This window comes from Sturnus vulgaris, chromosome 11 (genome assembly GCF_052056855.1).
Source record: "Sturnus vulgaris isolate bStuVul1 chromosome 11, bStuVul1.hap1, whole genome shotgun sequence".
NCBI classification, from domain to species: Eukaryota; Metazoa; Chordata; class Aves; order Passeriformes; family Sturnidae; genus Sturnus; species Sturnus vulgaris.
Genome location: NC_142253.1, coordinates 20963043 through 20987199, shown reverse-complemented (window position 1 = coordinate 20987199; position 24157 = coordinate 20963043). Strand labels below are relative to the sequence as shown.

Genomic DNA, 24157 nt, shown 5'->3' with positions numbered 1-24157 from the left:
CATTGTTCAACATCATTTTAATCTCCACTGAGGGAAAATTATAGAAACACGTTAACACAAACAACAAATGTTTGGGGGAAGACCATATGGTTCTATGATGAAGGTTTAGTTCATAGAAATGTAATCTAGAATTTTATAAAAATTATATGAAAGAATAACAACATCTTCCAGTAACGTCAGATAGTATAGAAAAAATAAATCTCAACATTAGTCGTACTCTGATGGTCCTTCTAGTAAGAAATTTAAAAGTGCTCTTTAATCTCAGTGTAGCAACTCAAGCTTAGTGCAGTAGGTCAGATCTGGTTAAAGCAGGTATTTATAGCAGTTATGCAATTCCTACAATGGACAAATTCCATGATGTAAACATGAACACTAAATTCGGTAAGTATTAAAATTAAACTTTCCTAAAATTGCTTACACAACAACTCTACTACAAGGAAAATCCTGGTGCTCCCTGACAGGACGGCTCCAACCTAAACACAAGGTAAAACTTGCAATACGAATCAGTGAGAGTTCTAAAAGCTCTTGCAAAAGATACAGTTTAGTACATCTACAACCCCCTGCTACAAAAATTACCTAATGCAAAATATACCAGTTTGAACCAAGCCAAACTTCCCAGGTAGTGCAACTGAATTTGTCTTGAATACACTATTTTGTTCCCAAATCCTCCTAAAAGCTCCATACAAAGTTAGCACATTATCTTAGTGTAGAAATGCAACTGCATTCCTTGAGGAACAAGAATAACGAAGGACTTGCTTCCCAACTATGACTGCAACTAGAAGTACCATTGATCTCTGAGCAAGTGAAAAGCACAGCAGGAACTGGGGAAAAAGTATTTAAATGTACTCCTCACTGTTTTGTACACGGCAAGCTGGCAATAAGAAGACAGCCTATATTTCTACATAGTTTTTCCTGCAGGGCTGCTGAGAACTGCTAGATCAGCTTTCACTGAACTGTACTTTCTCTGTCTGTGAGTTGCAGTGCACAGGAACTGCTGCCTGTCACATGCAGAACTCACCTGGAACACCAGACTGGTCATGGTGAGCCCTTATGGCTCATTTGCATATGGAGCCAAAGGTGTTTCATATTCCATTTCACAAGGTGTTTATGAGCAAGACTTCAGTCACCAGCAAAAACAGGAATAAACTATGAATTTACAAACATTCCTTCTAACTGCCTATGGCTTCAAAGCCATAAACAAACTGCCCTGGCTTTTAGAGTATTGCACTTCCCTTTAGTGTTAAACTGACAGTTGAAGTCTGCCCAGAACTTGTTTTATAACAGTATTTCAGTTTTAAAAGCAATAAATAAAATGCAGTATTAAAAAAGCCCACTTAACAGTAGCTTTAGTCCATGCTCCTCCCACCTCAGACCATGCTGCACCATGCGAAACAGGTCTGGGACAGTCTTTGGATACCAACTGCATAGTTCTTCCAACATAACTGACCCCTCATCCCAAACAGAGAAGCAAATTAAGCTTTCTACAGCAATATTAGACACAAAGACAGTACCCTTGAGTGCATATCTCAATTAGCTTAAAAGGATGTGTTGTCTTAGCTCAAGATAAATTCAGAGTTACTCTGTATTGCCTCTGGGTTATGTGACTAACATCCAGTGACCTGTCACTGCAGGGACAAGTTGCTGAAGTCCTTGGCAGAGTCTCTGACCATGTGATCCAGGCTGGGACTCTCAAGCACACAGGCTGCCTGCTCCCTGCCCAGGAGCCCCAGGCTGTGCAGGTTGAGGATGGAGTCAGCGATGATCCGTGCTGTTCTCTTCTGGTATCCCCCGGACGTCACCATCAGCACGGGGACCCCGCGGCTCCGGGCAGCCCTGAACACCACCTCGTCCCTCTTCACAATGCCCTGCAAGATCACCACGGGAAAAAAAAATATCACTCAGAGCAACGGGATGCTTCACTCCTAACCTGTGGTTTATGGATTTAGAGTATTGGATGCTTGCTAAGTGTTTAAGCCTTACAGTTTACAGGAGCAATTAAAAATTCATTTACAAGTCCTGTTAGCTGGTTTGAAGGCATAATCATTAAAAAAACCCAACCACACCACCTCCCAAAACCCCCAGCAAATCAAATATCCTTGGCTTGTTTTAGAGGACACAGCAGAGAAAAGTCTTTAGTACAAATTCCTACAAGGATTCCAGCTCAAAGGCCATAAAGTCTAAACTGACTGCAAATTTTACAAGTGTTCACCCTATTTGCCGGGTGAGGAATTGAGACTAGGAAAAACTCTATGGATTCACAATGCTTTTGTTTGTGCTTAGGTTGCAGAGCACCCTCTGACAAAAGTTTAGTAACTTGATCAAAATTTCACAATCCTACAGAAGAACCCAAAATTCAAATCAAATTTTACACGTTCACAATTACTGGCTGAATCCTAAGTTTCAGTTTCTGTACTAAGAGCCTGTGGTTAATACAAGAAGAATCCATGGCTCAAGGGGAAGTGGCAGAACGTAAGCAATGGTAAATCCATAAAAAGGAAATAAATTCTAAGTAATTTCTTACTAAGACAAAGGCATGGAACTGCAAAATAACAAAGACTGCTGACCAAGAGGTGCTGTACTGTCACTGAACCCAGGCCAGAGCAGAGTGCGAGTCTTCTGGCTTTCAAATAAGCACATGAGGGGGAAAAATACTTCAGGAATGAGTGAGAACAATTTTAAAATTTACTTTTGTAAAAGCAGAGTTCCAGATACGTGTGACTCATTACAACTCCCCAAAAAAACTCCCGAAGACCCAAAGAACTTGCAACACAACTGACAACAGCTTACAATGGACAGCTCAAAACAGAAATAACTGCAAAGTTGGAGAAGGGAAAAGGCATCACAATGCAATCAAATACAAATTAAAAAGTTCAGCAAGGAGCAGCAGAAGTGTTTCCAAATGAACACGCACTGCTCAGGCTGGTCACAGGAAGAGTGGAAGTACATCAAGAAATAACACCCTGCCATTAATTAGACCACAAACAGATGGTAAATGGAAAGAATAAAAAACAAATGTAGCAGAAAAAAAGTATCTTGTAAAACCATTCAAGACTATTGTGCACTGCACAATCTGACACAGCCCTGTGAAAGAACGAGGAACAACAAATGAACAGTAAGACAACGGAAACTGAAGAATTCTATTAGAAACAGATCCTTAAAGGACACAACCGAATTACAGAAGGAGCTGTGGGGCACTGGGGAGCCAGCAGTGGATGCATCACTATTACCCCACACCAGAGTGGAAGCAAGCTCTGCTCACAGGAGCCTCACTGCTCCAGCAGCTCCAGGGTGAGCCTGGAGGAACTGAGGGGAAAACATGGGCTTATTCCCACATTTCTGTGGAAAACAACAGCCTGGCACAGCTCCCACTTTCAAACAAAGGGAAGAGGGACTCAGCTGATGCACCATAGGCTTTTCTACAACCTCAAGAACCAGAAACCATCACTCAGAGCACTCTGAGGAGCCTCATTCTGAGCACAACTAACACTGCAGCAAGAGCTTGAAATACAACGACATCTTCAGGAGCAGGACTGAAGCCTGGACTAAGGACCTTGGAAGAGGGGGACTGTGCAGGCACAATGCCTTTGCAGCACTGGGATTTCAAACCTGCACACCAGAGACAAGAAGCCTGCCCTCAGAGCAGACACTGAAGACCTGAGCTCCCTCCAGCTGCGCAGACAATGCCTCTCCCCTCTCCTCATGGCCAGGGAAGCTGCTTCACCTTTCTTCCCCCAGCCTCACATTCTCTGTTTGCACAGAATCCAGCAAGCTACAGCAATTCATTTTTCTCGGCAGTTACTGCTCCTTCTCAAAGTGCAGAAATTTGGATTATTTTTTAAGGCAAATCTCAAAGTATCTCCCTAGGACCAAGCTGCCACTTCCCTTGGTGGCCACTGCTCTCCAGAGGGCTCTGCTTCACCAAATCCCACCTCAAACCACAGGCCATCTCCTCTCCAAGGTCACAACCAAGTTCAAGCCCCTCAGCTCTTGCTTCATGCAAGACAACTGAACAGAATTAAAACAGAACAGATCAAGTGGTGGCTCAAAGAGGGGAATCTGAGAGGTCACAGATCTAATAAGTATTTTTTTGTATTGATTTGGTGCCCATTAAAGAGACCTAAATGTGAAACGGGAGAGAGACAGCACAGAGGAACTGTCAGAAAAGGAATCACTAAAACCCATGAAGGAAGTAAGAGGACTGTAAATTTTTTGTTTCTTTTTTAGAAAAGCAGAAAGGTGAAGACTTCTATGAAGCTTTACAGAAGAACCCAAAATTTGAGTCTGGTACCAAACCGGGGAAAGTAAATGCTATCTAAAGAAAAGGATCAAGAAAAGGAAAACAACTGTTCATTTGCTAAGAATACACAGCCAGGCTGCACAAAATTGTTATAGCCACGAGGGTAGTTTGAAACAGCTGGGAGTGCTACAGAAGAAATTAAGTGTAAGATACAGTGTGCGCAGGAGACAAAAGAAATACTTTACAAAATGGGTCGTGTAAGGGGAAAAAAGAAACTAAGATAGAACAAGCCAAGCAGGGAAAACAGAAGTCAGGTGAAGTGTGAAAATATACATATCTCTCTGGTTACTACTGTTTGGGTGCTGGTAACCAGTGTGTTTTAGAGAGAAGATGAATGATACTGGAAGAGGCACCAGGAGAACAAAAATATTCAGAGTCAGGGAGAGAGCAGAAGGAGGAGAAGGGTGAGGAGGCAGGGGAGATGGATGTGTGTGCCTGTGGCAGGACAGTGCTGTGCCCAGGGCAGTGCCCTTCCCTACAGCCCCGGAGGCTGTGCTGCCCCAGGCTCACACACCTGGGGGGAAATGGCCAGGCCTCCCAGGGGATCCCCATCCAGAATGTCAGTGCCAGCATTGTAAACAACGATGTCAGGCTTGAATTCATTCAGGGCTCCTTCCACGTGGGTGTGCACCTTCTGCAGGTACTCAGTGTCCTCCGTGCCCCACTCCAGTTCCACTTTGCGTTTTATGGCACCTGAGGGACAAAGAAGCAAGCACTGCTCAATAAACAAAGCATTGCTTTGAAAGAAAATGCACAATTTAGGTAAGCAAGCAAAAAAGTTTACATTTCTGGAAGCTGTCTCAATATATTGCATTTTCACAGAAACATGAATTAAAGAAAATTATTCAACTGCTTGTTTTCTCAGCAAATGTAAAGAACAGTGACCTTGAAAAAATTCCATTGAAGAGAAAAAATTAGATGCAGAGCAAAAAAAATAATCTGAGATGCAAATGGAAAATGTTATTGAAAAACAGCTGATCTGCAAGTCCAGTTACCAACCAGCAGAGAAATCATAAAGAAAATTATTCACTTAAAAGTAACCTAAATAAAGCATAAGGCAAAGAAAACACTGAACTGCTATTGTAGAGGAAACAGCTCGGGGAAAAACAAGATAAATACCACTGAGAAACTACGAAGATGTTTTATTTTTATCACAACACTCAAAACTTCACAGCAAGGGATCATGAATTTCTGTGAACTGCTTTATGAATGTATAACAAGATTCAGCTTTGCCCCAAGCATTTTCAATTTAATGTTCTTTCCCTGTAATCCTACCAGAAGAGCAAATATAAATTCTTAATTTAAATCAAATTATTTCTAATGCTTCTAATAAAGCAATAGAAGTAGAAAATGAAGGCTGAGAAGGTAAAGGAAAGAATCCAAGGTTGTGCAGCCCAGTTTAGGGTGCCTTTATGGGGAAATGTGTGACTCTACCTCTGAATTAATCAAAGCCATGCCAGCCAAGGCATGACTTCTGCCTCACACTAAATGATGAGGAGCCTCACATCTCAAGTATGGATTCAGCCCCCACCAAGTGTGCAAGAATGCACTCAACACAGGATGACACTTAATAACTCTTATGATTGCTGCCTTTTGTTCTACTTTCCATCTTTGTTCAGCATCAGAGAAGCTTTTCTTTTTCATCCTGTTATTTTATATTGCATCAACATTCGTTTCAAAGATTTTTGTTTCTTTATGCTTTCTCAGAGCTTCAGCCTTTCCTGCTTACCCTTCAGTGAACTAGCCCTATTCCTCATTCCTCCTTTCTCCTCCTAAGCCGTGTAGTTCCACACTGCTTCTCCCAGGGACTCAATATGTCTATGGCTTAGCATTGGCAAGGTGAGCTGCTCCCTTTTCTGCCTTCCCTAATGAAATGCACGGGGCAAAAAATGCGTCAGAGGTTCCTGCAACAAAGTATGGAAAAAACGGGCAGGAGGTCCAAGGGGACAGTGATCAGTTGGAGTTTACCCTTAGGATTCAAAATATCGTGTTCAAGCCTCTGCCCCTCTCCAAAGAGATTCCCCCTGTGATCTCATCTCTGCCTGGTCACCTATTGGAAAGGGTTTAAGGGATTTAGCCACAAAAATCCTATTTAGATATTCTTATGCAAACTGCAAGGAACTACATATTCACGTGGCTCTGGCCCAGCCCTGTGCACCTCACCCTCCATCTGCAGAGAGGGAATGCTGGTATTCAGTGTGCTACTGCAGCTCAGTGCTTCAGACTTGCTAACAAGGACTGACTCTGTTTTGGTCTTAATCCATCTGTCCAAATGTTGCCATGTGATATATGGATAAAGAAATGCTTTTCTTGGGGGAAAAACCTCCACATTTGCCTGCAATTTGTCTGCCTCCAGACACAATGTGCTTTAAATGGTGATTTTTTAGCTTAAAACCTCAAAATACTACAACTCTTAGTATCTTCACTAGTCAAAAGACAGCAGTGCAATGCACTGCACCTAACTCTTGTCAAGAATCCAAATGAAGTAGGTTTTTCAGAACGCCAGCATCACTGAATGAATCCAAGAGCAGAACAACTGCCACAGCAACCCCTGACTCAGTGAACAAATTAAGCCTGTAATAAATGACAGTGTAAGAGAATCAAAGACCAAATAAACTTGGGGCTTTGGCATTCCAATTGAACCATTATCAAAGCCCCACTAATTAATTGTGGCAGGTCACAAGACACAACAGACACATCACAGCAGGGATAAACAAACCACAACCAAATCAAGCCAAGCACCAGCTCTTAATGTGGGGATGACAAGGAAGGGGAAAGTCCCCATCCCTGGAGGGATTTAACAGTGTGCATGTGGCATTTGGGGACACTAGTCAGTGGTGGCAGTGCTGGAGGAATGGTTGGACTCAGCCTCACAGAGACTTTCCAACCTTCAATTCTATGGTTCTGTTCCAGGCCTTGCTTTGCTTCCCACCTTGTGTCACATTCAGATGCAGATTGTTTCCTTCATGCTTATCAAACAAGTTCTACTGGCAAGGCAATACCTGAATATGTTATAACTTCACTCTCATGAGTGAAACCTTTTTACTCAGTATCAGCTAATCCTCAGTGAGTTCTCTCATAAATGTAATGTAAGGGAAAGATGAAGTTCTAACAATTCCCTTCACCAAAGGATTATTACACTCGCTGCTCTGAGCTTTGGAGTGGACTGCTAACAAAATCCACTGACACCTCCCCACACCCTGCACTCCAGAAATCATTCCTCAAGTGAGGGAAAACATCACAGCATGAACACTATTGAGGTATACCAGAGTGAGCAGTGAAAATGATGGGAAATTAAAAATAACAAAAAAAAGAAATCTAGGTAACAGTGTTGCAAGGAAGCTTAGTAGTAAATAAAGAACTTAAGTAACAACACAGTAGGGTTTGGTACATTTGGGAAGGTGAATTTCAATTATACTCACGTTTAGCAAAACCATCCCCTGGGTAAATATATCTATTGTATGCATCCATAATATAAACCCGAGGATCATCCATAAAGTCCCTCTCATGGCCATTTCCCTGAAGGAAATTTACAGTTAGCTATTCCTAGCATGCCAACACAGAATTAAATACACTGCAAATGCTAGAGTAATTAACTCTACAAAAGTTCTAATATTCAAAACTCCTGTGTCATTCATAGTCCTGGAGGTTATTCTGAGGTGTGGAGTTTTGGGGGGCTTGACAGTATCAGTCTGAAGACTGCAGGTATCACCACAAATAAAATCCTTGTCTCTCTGAAGGTAATTTGCATGGATCTCATTACACATGTAAGAAAAATAAACAAATATGAGAAGCTAATTGTCCTCAAGAGCATCACAACTGTGACCACCAAACAGATCAATCATCTTCCAACTGTGGAAGAAAAAGTCACTTTCAACTGCTGCAGGAATACTGAGTATTCTTATGCAAGAATTAATGAATAAATAAAGCAGACTACAGCTCTCCTGCTAACTCAAGCCTTGGTGAGGTAAGTATTCCATGGAAAAATTACAAGCACTAACAACCCAACAGTTTAACATCAAAAATTCCCTACAAAAAATTGTACTGGGTGTAAAGAGGGATGCTTGAGGGAAGTCTCGGATTTGGAATAGTTTCCCCTCCCCATTTCTGAATTTAAATACTATTTTTATAGCTCTCACTTATTTTCACTAATATAGAAACCATTTTACCACAGAAATCACTAAGATAATTTTGTTTAAATCAGTGTATCATACAGGACCACAGACCCTATACCCAGAATTTCACTTGAACTACAGAAACAGACATTTCCCTAGCTATATCCGTTGTAATTCAGTTTTTATGCTGACAAATGGCAACTCTACTTATTTCTTCATCATCTTTGGTCCACAAATAAAAGTTCACACATACAAGCCTAGGAATATGGATGCCACTGGGGGAACCATTTCCTTACGACAGGTGAAACTCACCACTGCACTAAGAATTGGAACAGTCACAAGATGAGAATATCTGCATCCTTAAACAGCATCTGCTGAGCTACTTCAGACACCTCTCATCCCCCAAAGAAAGGAAACAACAGGTGTTTCAATGTGCACACTGAGACTACCAGCACATCTGAAAACCAGAACACGTTCCAAGAATTTTTCAAAACCAAACCATCTCCATACAGCACAAAACAAATCCACAGGCTGACAGAGAGGCTGAAGAGAACCACGAACACAAAACATCTTTCTCCTGCATAATCTGTGTCCTGTTATCATGGTGATTTTAGGACACATAAGAGAAATGAGAGAAGATTAAAAACTTGCAGCCATTAGGCTTCCTCAGTGCCATGGAAGTGTGCAAAATGGTTTCTTTACACATAATAAATCACCTGAAATGCCTCACTTTGGACATCAATTTGGTGAATTAACTGCTTTTCTGAAAGTACCATTTTCATCCTTTCATGATTTATTTTGCAAAGCCCACCAAAGCGGAGATTTGATCTCACTACAACAGTAAATCACTTCACCAGGTGAAGAGAGATGGATCCTTGACTTCATTGGCCTGAAGCTAGGTTTAAAATTAAACCACTGAAGGTGAAATCCCTCCCCTGCATAGGCTGCTGCAGTGAGCAGGCGCTCGGAACTAGCTGGGATTGTGTCTGGAGAGATCCTTGTTTCTCAGCCCTGGAGACCAGCAGTGCATCGCAGCAAGATTTTTACATGCAGCCACATGATGGAGCTGCAACTCAGGTTAATCTTACTAGACTGGCTTAAGAGCCTTTTGGACCATAACATAATTGAAGAATCAACTCTTCACAGTTTTCATCATCTCTGATTGACTTTGTATTCTCTGAGTTTATGTTTGTATTTAAAAAGGTATTTATCACACACTTGTGTTTCAAGCAAAACATCTGCAGCACTGAATACAGGTAAACTACTCACCTGATGGGCATCCAGATCAATAATTGTGGCTCTAGACACTCCTTGTACTCTCTCAAATAGGAACTGGATATATAAGCAAGGAAAAAAATAGAAATTGATGAAGTTAGGTGACAGATTGAACTGGAGGGTCAAAGATTGCAAAGGGCATGGCTGTTGGAATTTGAATGTAGGGCACATCTGTTTCAGTTACCAAATAAACTGAGACACAATTCTCATACATTCAAGAAAAACACCATTATTTGACATAAAAGGATAATTTTTGTAAAAGTAAAAACCCTATGTATTTCCACCAGATAAAAGAGAGAGGCCAGGCCCACCCAGGGATCACAGAGCTAATGGTGGCATTGGTGCTGCTACAGGCTGGAGTGGAACCAGTGACAACAACCAACTGCAACAGCCTAAAATTCAGTGTTTAGGAAAAGCTGGTGTAAGGACTGCATGCCTTGGAGCCATTTCTAGTGACAAAATTCATTTCTTATTCTGTCTGGGAAGAAAAATATGTGTTTTTCTTCTTTGAGTCTTAACTTTGCTAAGTTCCCATCTTTAATACAGACATTTGGTAAAACCCAAAGATTTGGTACAAACTGTCACCTACTGCAATTTCTCAATTTGTGTTTTAATGGTAGGTGAAAAAATAACACTGGATTACTTTTCTGCAAATTACCATGTACAGAAATTAGGATGTTATGTCATATGGTGTGCTGCAATCATTAGAGCTCTTTAATGTTTGATTATTACTGATACTTTTTAAATACTCTAGTATACAAATACACCATAGCTCATTTGATAAAAATAAATCCTAATTGCACAAGGCTCTTACTTCAGCCATTCAACAGCTAAATACAAAATGAATTCATTCCCATTTGGTGACTATTTTGGAGTCACTCATATTTTTATTCATGAATGTGAACCAGTCTGAGCCCTGTACAGTGCAGCTTGAGTCAGAGAGGGGATTTTTGTCTCTGTATTTGTCTCGACTGTAAGTACTGAAATCAATGTGGAATGTCCAGGTTCACCTGCAAGGCCAGGAGCATTATCCCTCAGGATATTAGAAATCCACCTGGTTTGATCTGCAGTGGTTTTTGCAAGACAACATTATCAATGCAATTACAGTGGTGCCTATTTACATTGATAATTCTGCAACTCTTTGCATTGATAATAATGCAACTCTTCCCTTCCACTTTACAACTCTTCATATCACTATTCCTGCCCATCTGGAAACGGCTTCATTTTCTCCTACTAAGATGTACATTAGTTCTTAGGAATTTATCTGGATTTCTCCTCCATTTGCACAAGCAGCAGAAAACAGTGGCTTAAGAGCATTCTTACCTTGATGGCCAGTGTGATGTCAGCATATGCACAAAATCCTCCCCCTTTATCACTGGAGCAGTGATGGAAACCACCTCCTGAACAGGAAAATGGTGAAGGAGTGAAAAGCTACATACTAAACAAAAGCCAGATACTATCAACATTCATGGGCTTTGCAAAGAAACATCAATGAAAATCAGATGCTTTTAACACACTGTTTAGGGTATCACTGAATTTGTACTCACCCACGTTGATGGCCCAGCCTCTATCCACAGCAAGTTTCCCTGCCTTAAAAAAAAAAAAAAAAAATTACAGTTGGAATTCCAAAAATGAATGAGGCAACACTTAATGCCTGCTTCCACCCCAAATCACTCCTGGCATTCCAACATGTCCGTGGAATTTTCAGATCTTTTGCCACTGAAGCAGGTCCCTGAGTACAACCCTTAACAAAACTACCCTCGACTTAAGGACCTGAAAGAGTATTTGCTATGCCAACTGTGTTTCCTTCTCCGGCAGCTGGAAAAGGGAAAGTACAGTGCTGGGAAGAGTAAAACATGAGGAAGAAGCTCCTGATGTCCCTCCTGTCCATGCACAAATAGAGGAATGTAAGCTCAAAATCCCAGAACACAGACAAAAAAAAAAAAAAAAACCAACATCGTTCCAGCTGGGTTTGGGACCAGACAAGTGCTCCAGTGTGAAGCGTTCTGGCATTTCTTTTACTTTCTATATGATAGAACATGCAGAGTATAGAATATTATTGATCTTTTCCCTTCCAGTACAGGAAAACTGGGCCTGTATCTCTCCTTTGAACTCAAATGACATTCAGGGAAGGAAAAGTATTGACAGAGAAGAGATACACAAGACTTAAATGATGGAATTTTAACTGAAAATCTTGATTAGTTCAGCCAGGAAGAGTCAAAGTGTTTAAGTACAGCATTCCGTAACTGGTCTGATAAAAGTAATATTACATTAAGATATTACTAGTTACAAGTGAAAAAAAAAAAAAGGAAGTGTGGAGAAAAATAATTTAAAAATTGATTATTTTTGTCCATAGTCATGGAAAGAAAAAATTACACATCATATCCAAAATGAAGTTTGGGCAGTTATGAAGTCCTTATAACCAATATTTACATTTGAACGGTTTTAATTCAGTACTAGGACAACTATTGGCATTATAAGCATGATCCTGCTATGATCATGGCAACTTATACAAATTAGATCTTGGGGAAAGATTGCAGTTTCTGAACTATAAAACCCATTAAGTCCCAGGGAGAACACATTATCTGCAATTTATCACACTTCCTAGGGATTCCTCACCAAAACTCAATCTTCCCATATTGCTAAAATATCACTAAAAAGTAGAGAAGCTCAACAGGAAATTTTGTAATAGACAGGCCCATCAAGAATAGCAGAAAATTGCACTTCTAACTTGTACTGTACAAATTTTATTGTCTGATGAATCAAAATTGCTTTGGAAGCACATACTTATTTTCCCATAATGAAAAAAAAAAAAAGTTAAAATAACAGCACATGGCCTCAAGATGAATCCCAAAGTGCCCAGGAGTGGCATCTGTGTTTCAGGGGCCATCAGAAAAACCAGGTCATTGGTGGCTCCTCCTCCAGCACATTTCTAACTGGTGAACACACACCTGGGAGTTAAAGGTAACACAAGCAGAGTGAAAAACATCACCCAGCTAGAGAAAAGTATTGCCTAGCTGGAGCCAAGCTGAAAGAGGCTTCACACACACTGAGCTCCTGTCAAGAAATATCCAAGGCAGAGCATCGGGAAGCTCTAAACTCTTCCCACGCTCCTCTCTCTCAGACCATTCCCTTCATTCCTGTGCCAATCTTGCAGTGACAGCATGGATGTAATGAGAGGAAATTCTGCAGGTCCCTGCTCAGCAGGACTTCCTCTGAGTGACAACCAAATATTTTTAAGCACCTTGAACTAGATGAAATTCTTTCTCTCTCCTCCTCCCCATCTCTGCTTTTGCCAGTTCACGCCTGCTAAAGGAGGCAGCACTTTTGTTACCTGGCCTATCACCATAATCCAATACATCTAAAGACTTATCCAGAAGCCAGCAGGTCCTTTCAGAATTCAAATCCTTAAATAGCCCCTTAAAAAACTGCTTTAACTTTCGTATTTCTTTCTCTTTCTCGGAGCTGCAATAAACCCTGTTCCTGTATCTGGCACGGCAGCACTGTCCAAGGCTGACAATCTCAGTTACACAAACACCACAACTCCCAAGTTTACAGCTTTTGATGAACAAATTTAAATATGATAAAAGTGCATCAAGAGCACCTTACCATTATTGTTCCTCCTGTCTGGGTTCGTAGAGGTTTCAGAACTTTTCTCTGAACAACAAAATTGGGAAGAAAGGCAACTGGTGGAATTTCAGTGATTGTAGCCACAACAAATGACCACTACAATGGGGAAAAAGAGAGTTCCAATTAATGTAGCCTGGTTTAATGATGACACTTAGCTCTCCCATTGGTTGTTATTTCCTAAAAAGGTGCTCACTGCTCCTTAGGAAGATTTAAAATATTTTTAGATCGAAGTGACCACACTAGTTTTTATTAATGACCTCCAAATGGGTTCATGTTCAAGTTTCTAACTATGAGAATCATCACTTCCCAGATTTTACTATCAAACTGTATTAAATCAGCAATTTTTCAGGAAGGTAGTATTTCAGAAAATATAATATCCCTCAGATTGGGAAGAAGAAATGGAAAATGTCCTTCAGCTACACTTGATATATTGTTCAAAGCTAAAATATCTATTCCTGTGTGGAATCAAAAGGATATACCAAGGAGAAAGCAAACAAAAACAAACAACTGAACTAAGAAGTTCAAACACTTAAGTGAGCACATAGTGCAAACTTTAGCAGAGAAAACTGATTAAAATTTATTTAGCATATTAAACACTTCTAGAAAATGTTTCAAGCAAAAATTTTGTTCAAAAATCCTCAAGGTTAGAACACAAAATATTTGCAATATGCAAATGCTTCTTTTTGCAAACACACGGATTACTTCAAAGCATTTCCACTAACACTGCTACCAGTGATAACGTTGCTAAATATATTTCAAAGCCTTAGTCACAAGCAAGAATACACCTGTCCAACCAGTACTGAAACACTGAGGGACTGAGGATTACAACTTGCCACCATGCACAAAGAGTCTGAACAGATCCTGTTTTATGCAACATAAGGAACTGTGACGAGACTGAGGGCATTGGCTGCCCCATTCCTGAGCTGCTCACAGCTGCCAGGATGTACAGGTGGGCAATTTGAGACAAAGGCAATCACATCACATTTCAGGATCCTCTGATGCTCAAAATAACTTCCCAGTTAGCAATATTTCAATTACCAGGTATTACTGGGTAGATGAAGGAGTGGCATTGTTCATGAAGCGCCTAACGATATTTTGCCAACAGTTAATTTCAAAATCTCTCTGCTTTTATATTTGCAAGACATTATTCTGTTACCATCTTATCAGCTGTCCATCACAAGGTGCTTTAATTATTTTTTAGTACAGTCAATCTTGATAAAGGCCCTTTGCAAGACATTTTACCTTTTGAACAAATACATTATTAAAAACTATATTCAATTCTGTTGTTCTAAAATGGAAATTAAAAGGTCACATTTGGATAAAAAAATAAATTTGATCTCAAATGTGAAGGATCATCACACAGGAAGTTTTAACGAAGTTTAAAGTAAAAGAATGTCAAAAGGGAGAAGTGGGAGCAATCATGACTCAAAGCAGTAATTCTGCAGCTGCAAGGTTTTGAGTGGAGGTGAGAAGTCCAGGTGTGGTGGCAGTTTTGGCTCCCAGGCTCGCTGGTCACAGCTGGGACCATTCCTGCTGCCACACACTGCCCACATCCGGGCCTGAACTGGGATTAGTAATTCCCAACAGATGGGGGAAGTCACCAACTGGGAGCAAAGTCTGGGGGTCAGGAAGGCAGCTACAGGTGAAGGACAATGTTCCTCCACTTGGTAACTGCAAATCTCTGGAATGTTTTATGCTTTTTTCTTCAGTGTGCTGGTTTTGTTTTCCAGAGTTTCCCACAATAAATTCCCAAACCAGCTTTATCTTCAGCATTTGCATTTCAGTGTTTGCTCATGTATGTTACCACAGAACTTCTCATAAATAAAAAGGGAAAGGCACAGTCTGAAGCTGGCTCTAACCTCATTGCCTACCTCCTTGCCAAAGTTCAGAACGCTGACACGCAAGAAATTCATTATTTTACGTAACACTAGAAAAAGACAGCAAGTGGAAAAGTACTGCAAGCAAACTACCCACAGTCCAGTCATTACCTCGGAGATCTAAATTCTTCGGAGGAATAACTGAGGGGGAATCACCTCAATTCAGAGGGCCAAACTTTGTTTTAAAGACTGAGCAGGGAAACAGGGAGACCCTTCCTGCCAGCACAGACCTGATTTCCAGTAGCAGAAGGACCTTGTGCACACCTTTTTGTCTCCCTTCACCTAACATTCAGCTGGCCTTCCAGCTGCTGCTAAGACACCAATCACACCTACTTCTGCAAGTATAGGCAATTTCCTACCAAATTCACGCTAAGATTTTAAATGAACACTCAAGTGATCCATTCTTTTAGGAGATCTGAGCATTCTGAAAAAAGCAAGCAACTCTGTAGTCTTTCCAGCTGATCTAAGATAAAACTATACCATTCATATGTATTTGTCTGGATTTAAAAGAAAAATAGCACAGTAGACTTTGGATAAGGCAATAAAGAGTTTTCACAGGGCTTTTGCACCTCTAGGACATTATTTTGCTTTTGGAACTAAGCACTTTGATCTTTGCTGCTTGGTAGGAATCTGCTGCCATAACCAATACAACATCTTCCAGTTCCTACACTTGCAGGAAATATTCTCTCAAGAAAAGGGGGAGAGGAGACACCCAGTTAATCCCATCTGGATACACACACCAGTGCTGGTCTTGACCACAAGACACAAGTTATACCGACAATTCCCTGTGAAGCCATCCCATAGGTACTAAAAATATTATGATGGCATTCCAATCTCAGCTATGCACATTAAACCCTGCTTCAAAGAAGTGATTCAGTAAAAAGAGGTGGGTGGTTCCATGGAATTAAAAGTTCAATATCAAGAATAGCTGCAATAACATCAAATCTTAATGATGCATGAAATTGCATGTAACTTCTTAGCACAGAATGAAGAGCATAAGAGAACTCAGAAAAGCAGTTAAGAGTGAAAAAGTTCACACAAATAAAGATCACTTATACAGAAAAATAAAACATTCCAGAAATAGCAATCCAAGGACTCTCCCACTGTGGAAGGGCACAAGTGACTCAAAATAACTTCTTTTGAACTATGAAATGGAAGATTTCTTTCCTCTTACAAATCCATTCTCTCATCCATGCCCTCCAAGCAGAATTGCAAAGTCAAAGTAATGTCACCTGCACTCATCTACTACCCAATTCTATCCACAGATGATTGGAGAGATTCAGAACCAGAAATCTCACATGTTGATGTTTTAGAGTTACACTGAAGTTAAACAAAGGGATGTTTCCTTTAGAAATACACAAGCAATGTTCTTCACCCCCCTGCAGTTCTGTGTGAGCTGCCTCTGGAAACCTTCACAACAGATAACGTGCTTGCTGATGCCCTTACACTGATCCTTCAACTCTCTCCATGTTCCACTGACACAGGCAGTGTCTGAGTACGAAGCCAGTACTTGCCTCCCACAGACTGACCAAAGAACCCCTACACAGATGCTCTGCCAAGATTACATAACCCCAACCCCCCTAAAGCAATCCCTGCATTAGAAAACATTCATGTTCCACATTCAACATTCATGTTAGTGGTTTCTATTGCATTTTCAATTTCAGAACTGTATTTTACCAGAGTACAACAAAACTTACGCTGCTCAACACTAAAACCCTTGCACTATCAAGAATATTACTGACATCTCAGATATTCTAATTTTCCCCATGCTTAATTGGCCTGAAATATCCTTTCAGGCCACCTATTTAATATGGTAGTCCCTCTTTCCCCTCCAATCTTCCCTAGCGTGAACTGCCCAGTATTTCTGTGGTTTTCTTTCAGTACTCTCTGTAACAATGTTAACAGTGTGATCAACAGACACCATTCCATATCTATAAGGCAGATTTAAAACAACACAAGACATGCACTGCTTCTGGTCAGTTTGCTGGACAAACACATGAACAGGTACAGCACCTTTAATTTATTAAGGTAGCGCCTGGTGTGAACAACCAGGAGATCTTCATCAGTCGCCTCCCGTGCCTGCACAATCAAGTCATCTGCAATTAGTTTTTCTTCTGCAACAGAAGAGAAATAACAATTGGCATTGTACAGCAGTGCTGAGCTCCCCACGTCCCCCCTCCAAACAAACATTCTGCTCTGGCCTCGCTGTGGTAACTTCCTCTGTCATGTTTATTGCTGCAACGACTTTAGGTTGCTCAGAGTTTGCAAGGTTTCCAAATACACCCCCTCTGTCCCAGGTAAGCTGTTCAGGTGGTGTATATTTGAAAAATACTGTGTACAGAAAGTTTTCAGAGTGAGCTAAGATCATGGGAAGTTCTTCTCTGAACTGAAAAGACAGACAGGTAATGACAGAGGATGAACACACACTGGAATCGCACAACTCCTCACAGTTTAGGGCTTGGTGCACTGGAGAAATCCTGGCGCTTGTACCATCACCATTATTTTAACATGCTTCAAGAAATCCCACAGTTTATACCAGGATTTAATCCCCTAAATCACAGAAGAATAAAGTAGCAAATCAAAATCCAAAACCAAGTAATGACTTGGATGTTCATGGAAGCAAATAAGCTTAATTAGGATATTTCTATCACCCCCGACCTCAATCTAATTTCAAGAAAAAACAATGAGGAGTGATTAATTCTTTCCCTTAAAGACCAAAAGATTATTTCAGAACTTTATTTTATAAGAGCAAGGTATTCCAAGAATTCAGAATGAGTGCATATGATCACTACAAACAACAATTACAAGGAATCCTGCTAATCTTCCTAGGCAAATTTTGATATTTAATCGCTGCACAGCTGTAGCCTTCTAAGCCTGTATCTCTTCTTTCATTTTATACTTGGAGGAGAAAAAAAACTCGGAAATGTGAGAGATTTTGCTCTAAAGTGTTATATAAGAACAGCACCTGCAACAACATTTGCTTTGGCAAGCTTCTGTTTCTCCTGACTGAGGCTTGAGGAACAATTCATTCATGCACTGATGTGAAACAGAGCCAAACTGCTACCAGCTTCCTTCTCCAGGAGGAAGGTGCTCTGCAAAGATGTCCACTGCTGATCTGCTCAGTGATAAGGCACAGAGGAGGTCAGCTGTTGCCAGGAATTGCTACAGAGCCAGAGCAAACCAAGTGCTCTGGGCTATCTTGGGGCTTCTTCTTCCTTTCAAAGCGAGGACAGTAAAAACAGTTGGGAAAACGAATTTTCTGTGAAAGACTGAGACACTTCAGAATTGACATGTCACACAGAAAAGAGCTGGAGGAAAAGACTTTACACAGAAGAAACAGAAAGGCAAAGGTTCTGATTAATTAAGAAAACTGTCCTGGAACCATAGACTAAATTATTGAAGGCTGTTAGAGAAAAAGCCAAAACTCAGCTACTAAGTTGTTAGAGTGTTAAAATTATTTGACCTCAGTTAAAAGAATTACAAGTCAGCCTGCAGTGTGAAGGGCAATCCTGCACTGCAAAGGACCATCAGCTGAAGGAGTCATTAGGACCACATTAAAGACAAGAAGCCTTGGTTCTGGCGAAGGAAAATGTCTCTTTTTTTTTTATCCTTGATGAGCAAGTTTGTGCTTTAAATTTAGAAATGCCATGATTTCACAGCCCTGATCCTGGCCCTGGTTCTTATATTTGCATCTCCTTAATGCATTTCTACCTGCATCCTCCAAATGGTTTAAACAGCAATAATTAGAAGCATCATAAAAAGCTCTGCCTGTACCAGAGGGGCCTCAAAGCTTTTTCCAAACTTCATCAGAGCAATAGGATGAGGCTGCTAAAGAATGGACTGAAGTGCCACAGCTGCACTTCTCCCTCAGCCTGAGGAGCCCTGTGCACAGTCCAGGCTGAGTAACTGAGCTTCACCTGCAGCAAACCATCATTAACACCTGGTGTTTCACCAGCCACAGCAATGCCCCAGTTCCTGCTAGCCAGGTGTAAAGCCAGGGTAGCACATGGCTGTAGGAAGCCACATGCTGCAATTCAGGTCTAGTAAGTGTAACCACATAATTTTCTTTAGGTTTTGTGCAAATGTTAGTGTAAGAGGCACCTTCTGTTATTTTACCTTTCAAGAAATTGATGACTTTCCCCCATTTCCCCGCATCAAAGGGATGCAGCTTCTCAAGTCCCATGAAGGTGATGTTGTAGTCTGGGGAATACACGATGGGCCAGCACCCCGACGGGGGGGCCTCGTACAGCTCCGTCCTGTGAGGCCTTGGCAAGCAAACACACACCAGTCACCACTTCGGAAACCATTCACCAGTTTTACACTGAAGGCCCAAATCACAGATTAGTCCTCACTAATACCGACTTTCTAATTCTTAAAGATGGTATTGCCAAAAGAAAAATGGAAACATTTGGTTCTCTCCCCTTGTCTTTCCAAGTGCACCAATCAGCACCTTCAAAGGTGCACCCAGTTTGCACACAACATAACCTTCAATTCCTGCACAACTAGACTTCTATTTTAAATTTAGAATCAAAACACAAACCACGATGCTTCTAACAACACAAGCTTAGAAAGATTTCTAGGCTCTTTTTCTAGAACACAAGGAACTATTTGGTGACCATCTGAGCAAACTAATAAGCCTTAGGTTTTTATTTACACAGCATAGGGCCAAAGAACATGCTCTTAACTCCAGATGTCACACCTGCAACCCTTAACCGATACTTCCCTTAGCCCCCCCGCCCCCTCCCTCCAAATTACTGTATTTTCCCAACACCAGGAAACAACAGCACAGCCAGCTCCCAGCTGCCTCACGACCCATTCACAATCCCGGCAATGCTCTACTCTGTCTTTACAAACACCAACACCAGTTCTTTGTGGACACGCGTGTGCACACGGGGGCCAACAGGCCAAGCCAAGGCTCAGAGGAGATTCTGCGGTCACACTCAGCCTATTCCATCACCTGCGGGCTGCCTGCTCTGCCCCAAACTCCACGTCAAAGTCATGCCGAGACCTCTCCTGCTCCCCGAAGTCGAAAGTTTGGAAAACGCTTTGCAACATACTGTGCAAGACACCAGTGTTTTGTCAGGCGAACAATACAAACAGAAACACCCTTATTTCCAGGCTGAACATGCTCAAAAATACCCTTTCGAACCCTGCCAGAAGCAAACCAATCGAAACACGAGGACAATGGAGGTTTTTCAGCAGAGCCCGCAGCCCGGTGCCTACACACCACCCCCACAGCGAGCCAGGGCCGCCCAGCGCCTTCCCTCGGCCCTCCCCGCGACACACGCGGGGCGCAGGCAAGGGGCTGTGACAGCCCCGGCCCTGAGCGCCTGCACACCACGCTCATTCCTCGGGACCCCGGCTGCTCCCGGCGGGACACCGCCCTCCCACAGGGACACCCCGCTTCCCAGTGGGGCTCCTCCCGCAGGGGCGGGACTGGGCCGGGCCGGTGTCGGGCCGGGCCCGCGGGGGCTCGGGGCGCTGCCTCAGCCCCAGCCCCAGCCCGGCCCTGCGGTTCCACGGCCCCTGGGCCGGGCATTGCCCCTAGGCCGGGCCCTCCCGCCGCTCCTCGGTGCCCGGTGACCGGTGCCCCGTGCCCGTACTCACATCCCCGCCTCCGCCGGGCCGCGCAGGGAAGGGGCGGCCCCGGCTCCGCCCGGCGCGGGGCGGGCGCACGGCAACCCAGGCGGGGCCGGCAGCGGGACCGCGGGCACGGCGCTGCTCCGGGGCCGGGCCGGAGTGTGCAGGCAGCGGCTTGGGCACGGCACCGACGGCATCTGCGCCACGGGCGGCGTCATACAGCCTCGCACTCGGAAGGCGTTTGTCAAGGGAACTGCGGAGTCGCAGGACGAGCCGCTGGGCTGATGTCGGGGCAGTTAGGGACACGCGGCGTCAAGGGCCTCAAGGCGATTCCGCACTAACGGTGTCTTTGCTTAGGAAAATATGATCCTCCTTGTAAAATAAAATGAACAGTTGGTACCGGTACGTCCTAGTAGGTCTGCAGCAAAATGAGGAAAGCAAAGGTGAAATACAGGTCCTACATAACAGCAGTGGAACTGTTGGTGATTTTGACAGGTCAGGATTCACCCCAGGGAGAACATCACTGAATTCAGGCAAGCAAGAAAAATAAGCGAGTGAAAATCCAATTTCTAAGCATAGTTAATTAATCCTGCTTGAATATATGCAACAAGCATTTCTAACACAGTTGTACAGCTAATTCAATAATATCATGAAAAGCGGTCCATCAATAGCAGCAGTATCTGTGAACCCCGGGATAAATGCCCTGAAGCACTCTTTTCCCTGGAGGAGTAATGTCTCTTTATGAGAGTCACTGATAAATGTCTTTTTTTCATAAAATATGCTGGCTTTGGCTTGGCATCCAGTTTTGATGGATGCCTGGGCTTCACCTTGGTATTTATTTAGCAGCAGGAGACTGTTACACCATGAAAACACTCTATGGCTTTCACATTATATTTTAATTAACATTTCTTTTGTTCTGGTCCTTTGTGTGATCACCTCAGTATTCCTCCAGCACATCTACTTTTTCTTCCTTGTTCCTGACTACTTAGGACTTGGGACTTAATTTGAGTTTGTTTGGTTAACGAGCTACAAACATAACTTGTTAATGTTTTAAGCCCTCCACGGGGCTTAATTTCTACCATGTTCTTATTTAATTTTCATTTATATGAACTATTACTTAAATTAAAAATCAACTTCCAAACTAGTTTCCATGTTTCTGGGATGTCATAAATTGCTTTGGAACACTTCCAGGGAACACTCCCACTGCCCTGGGCAGCCCAATATTTGACAACTTATTCCATGAGGAAATTCTTCCTCATATCCATCCTGGACTTTCGTCTGCACAACTTGGGGCCATTCTCTCTCCTCCTCTCCCTGTTCCCTAGCAGCAGAGCCCGACCCCCGGCTGTCCCCTCCTGTCAGGGAGTTGTGCAGAGACACAAGGTCCCCCCTGAGCCTCCTTTTCTCCAGGCTGAGCCCCTTCCCCAGCTCCGTTCCCTTTCCTGGACATTCTCCAGCCCCTTGAGCTCTTTCTTGTCCTGAGGACGCAGTGCAAGAAGTTCTGAAGTTCTGTGATGATGAAATCACTTAAGCATGATGAATTGTGAAACAGGATAAGGGATTTTCCCTATCAAGAAACAGTGAAATTATGGACTAAAGTCAGTGGTAGCAAATTCATGCCACAAAGAAAGTTGGGACTGTGGATCACTGGCATAACCTCTGGGTTACCTCCTACAGATGAAGCTATGTGATGCCAAGTTAAGAGTTGATGCAAACTCACAGTATTACTTTGGTGAAAATTCCCACTGAGTGCCTGGAGCTGGGATCCCACAGGAGTTGAGATAACCCCAGGGGATCTGATCAGGCCTGACATGTGCAGCTCTCCTCCTGCACTGCATGGAGGCAGCTGATCTACTTCCAGAGTCTCTCTCCTGTCTTATCACGACAGCCTGTCCTCAGGAGAGGAAAAAAAGCAGTGCGTGAATCAGCTCCTTTTGGTTGGGCTGTGAGATGCTAAATACACATCATTAAAGGGCAAGGCAGCTTCAAGACTGACATAAAAGCCATATCACTAATAGTTTGCCTTCAAACCTCTTTGAGTTGAGGCTTTTGAAATAGGTAACATCAAGAAATCTGTCAATAAAATCAGAAATTAAATACTTGTAAAGAAACATACAGAAAAGAGATTTTGTTTTATTTACACTGGGACTTGATTTTCCTATTAAAAAATTTGGATAGTAACTCATTACATGAATCACTACAGTAATATAATTGGTGTTTCTCAAACAGGAAATAATATTTTGAGAGCCCATGCTACTTTAATCTCTTTGATCCTGAGGCCTTTGATCTGCCATGGGGTGACATGACTGAGATCAGGCATTTTCTTTGGTGATGTGTTGAAAATGTGAAATTACTGATTCCTGTAATCCAGCAGAGCAGAAAAAGGTCTGTGCTTTTTATAGCTCAGAAACTGATACAGCTTTCTTCCCTTGCTCAGAGCCACTGGAAATGTAAGGCCTGTGCTGGTTTTAGATTCATAAACTGCACTCTAACAATGCCTCCAGAGATATCCTGGAGGAATTTCAGTCCCAGTGTTCACCTGAGCCCAGCTGAGAAAAGCAAGGGAACCACAGCAATGTGAACCAGTACTAAAGAACCTGGAGTTATTCCAAGCTTTGGAGTTTCCTAAGCTCAGAACTAGTCAGAAACTCCTTCAGAGTCTGAGACCTTCAGCTAAAATTCCTCACCGGCGCCATAAGGTGTTATAGGTTTAGATAGGTATGTCTTGTGATAACCAGATGGGACATTTTATTTGTTCTTAATTATCACAGCACAATTCAGGCACAAATTATCAGATAAGTAAGTGGCTTTATTTATTGACTTTATTACTACTGATCCCGAACTGGATGTAATAGTCACAGAAATGAGGGGGAAGAGACAGGAGTCTGCCACAGTGCTTGCTCTGCTTTGTGCCCAGGAAACTCTTCAGGAAGCCAGGGATCTATGAGGCGAAGGTAATCCCCAGCAGCAAGAAAAGGAAGTGCCAGAGAAGAGCGTGCAGCTCTGAGTATCTACAGCAGGACTCTGTGGTGTTCTGGTGCATGGCCAGAGGAGCTGTCAGAATCCACCCACAATCTGGTTGTGACACATATTGCTGCATCACACTCCCACATGTGATTTGTGTTTATTTTCCTGAGAACATTTCGTAGTTGTATTGCAATAAAAATTCCCACTGGTGAAGGACCACGAGATAGATAGAAATATGCATATATTTAATATAAAAAATTGTAGAGGTGGTATCAAGAAATACTCGCTTTTTAGAAAGCTTGACAGCCAGGGATCCTTAATCAATTTTAGATAAGGCTGATCCCTTCTGTTTTCCTCACCATCTTCCATATGACTAATAAATGCATCTCAGGAAAACTCCTCTTAATGTGTAAGGA

At 42.3% G+C, this 24157-nt stretch overlaps 1 protein-coding gene across 2 annotated transcripts; it reads right to left on the bottom strand.

Annotated features, from left to right (window-relative positions):
- Window positions 1-20873, bottom strand: HDAC11 (histone deacetylase 11). Of its 2 annotated transcripts, none has more exons than XM_088171724.1 (10): window positions 20802-20873; window positions 19311-19459; window positions 17208-17308; window positions 13297-13413; window positions 11235-11277; window positions 11011-11087; window positions 9682-9744; window positions 7720-7816; window positions 4812-4990; window positions 1-1865 (listed from the first exon to the last, which is right to left on the bottom strand). In XM_088171724.1, coding segments are annotated over exons 1-10 (1071 nt in total). In that variant the 5' UTR covers window positions 20804-20873; the 3' UTR covers window positions 1-1622. The 2 variants fall into 2 exon arrangements, with proteins under 2 accessions (XP_088027850.1, XP_014748612.2); XM_014893126.2 differs by having other exon boundaries at window positions 20152-20807.
- Window positions 20874-24157: the final 3284 nt, after the last annotated feature.

What these genes read in the sequence shown, in the direction of transcription:
- HDAC11 (XM_014893126.2), bottom strand. Translation starts at nt 20,249, where the DNA reads ATGTTGCAAAGCGTTTTCCAAACTTTCGACTTCGGGGAGCAGGAGAGG. An exon ending in GCTACCTTAATAAATTAAAG is followed by an intron (nt 13,414 to 17,207) that starts GTGCTGTACCTG and finishes TCCCCATTGTAG; the next exon opens with TGGTCATTTGTTGTGGCTAC. An exon ending in TTGATCTGGATGCCCATCAG is followed by an intron (nt 7,817 to 9,681) that starts GTGAGTAGTTTA and finishes AATTTCCTTCAG; the next exon opens with GGAAATGGCCATGAGAGGGA.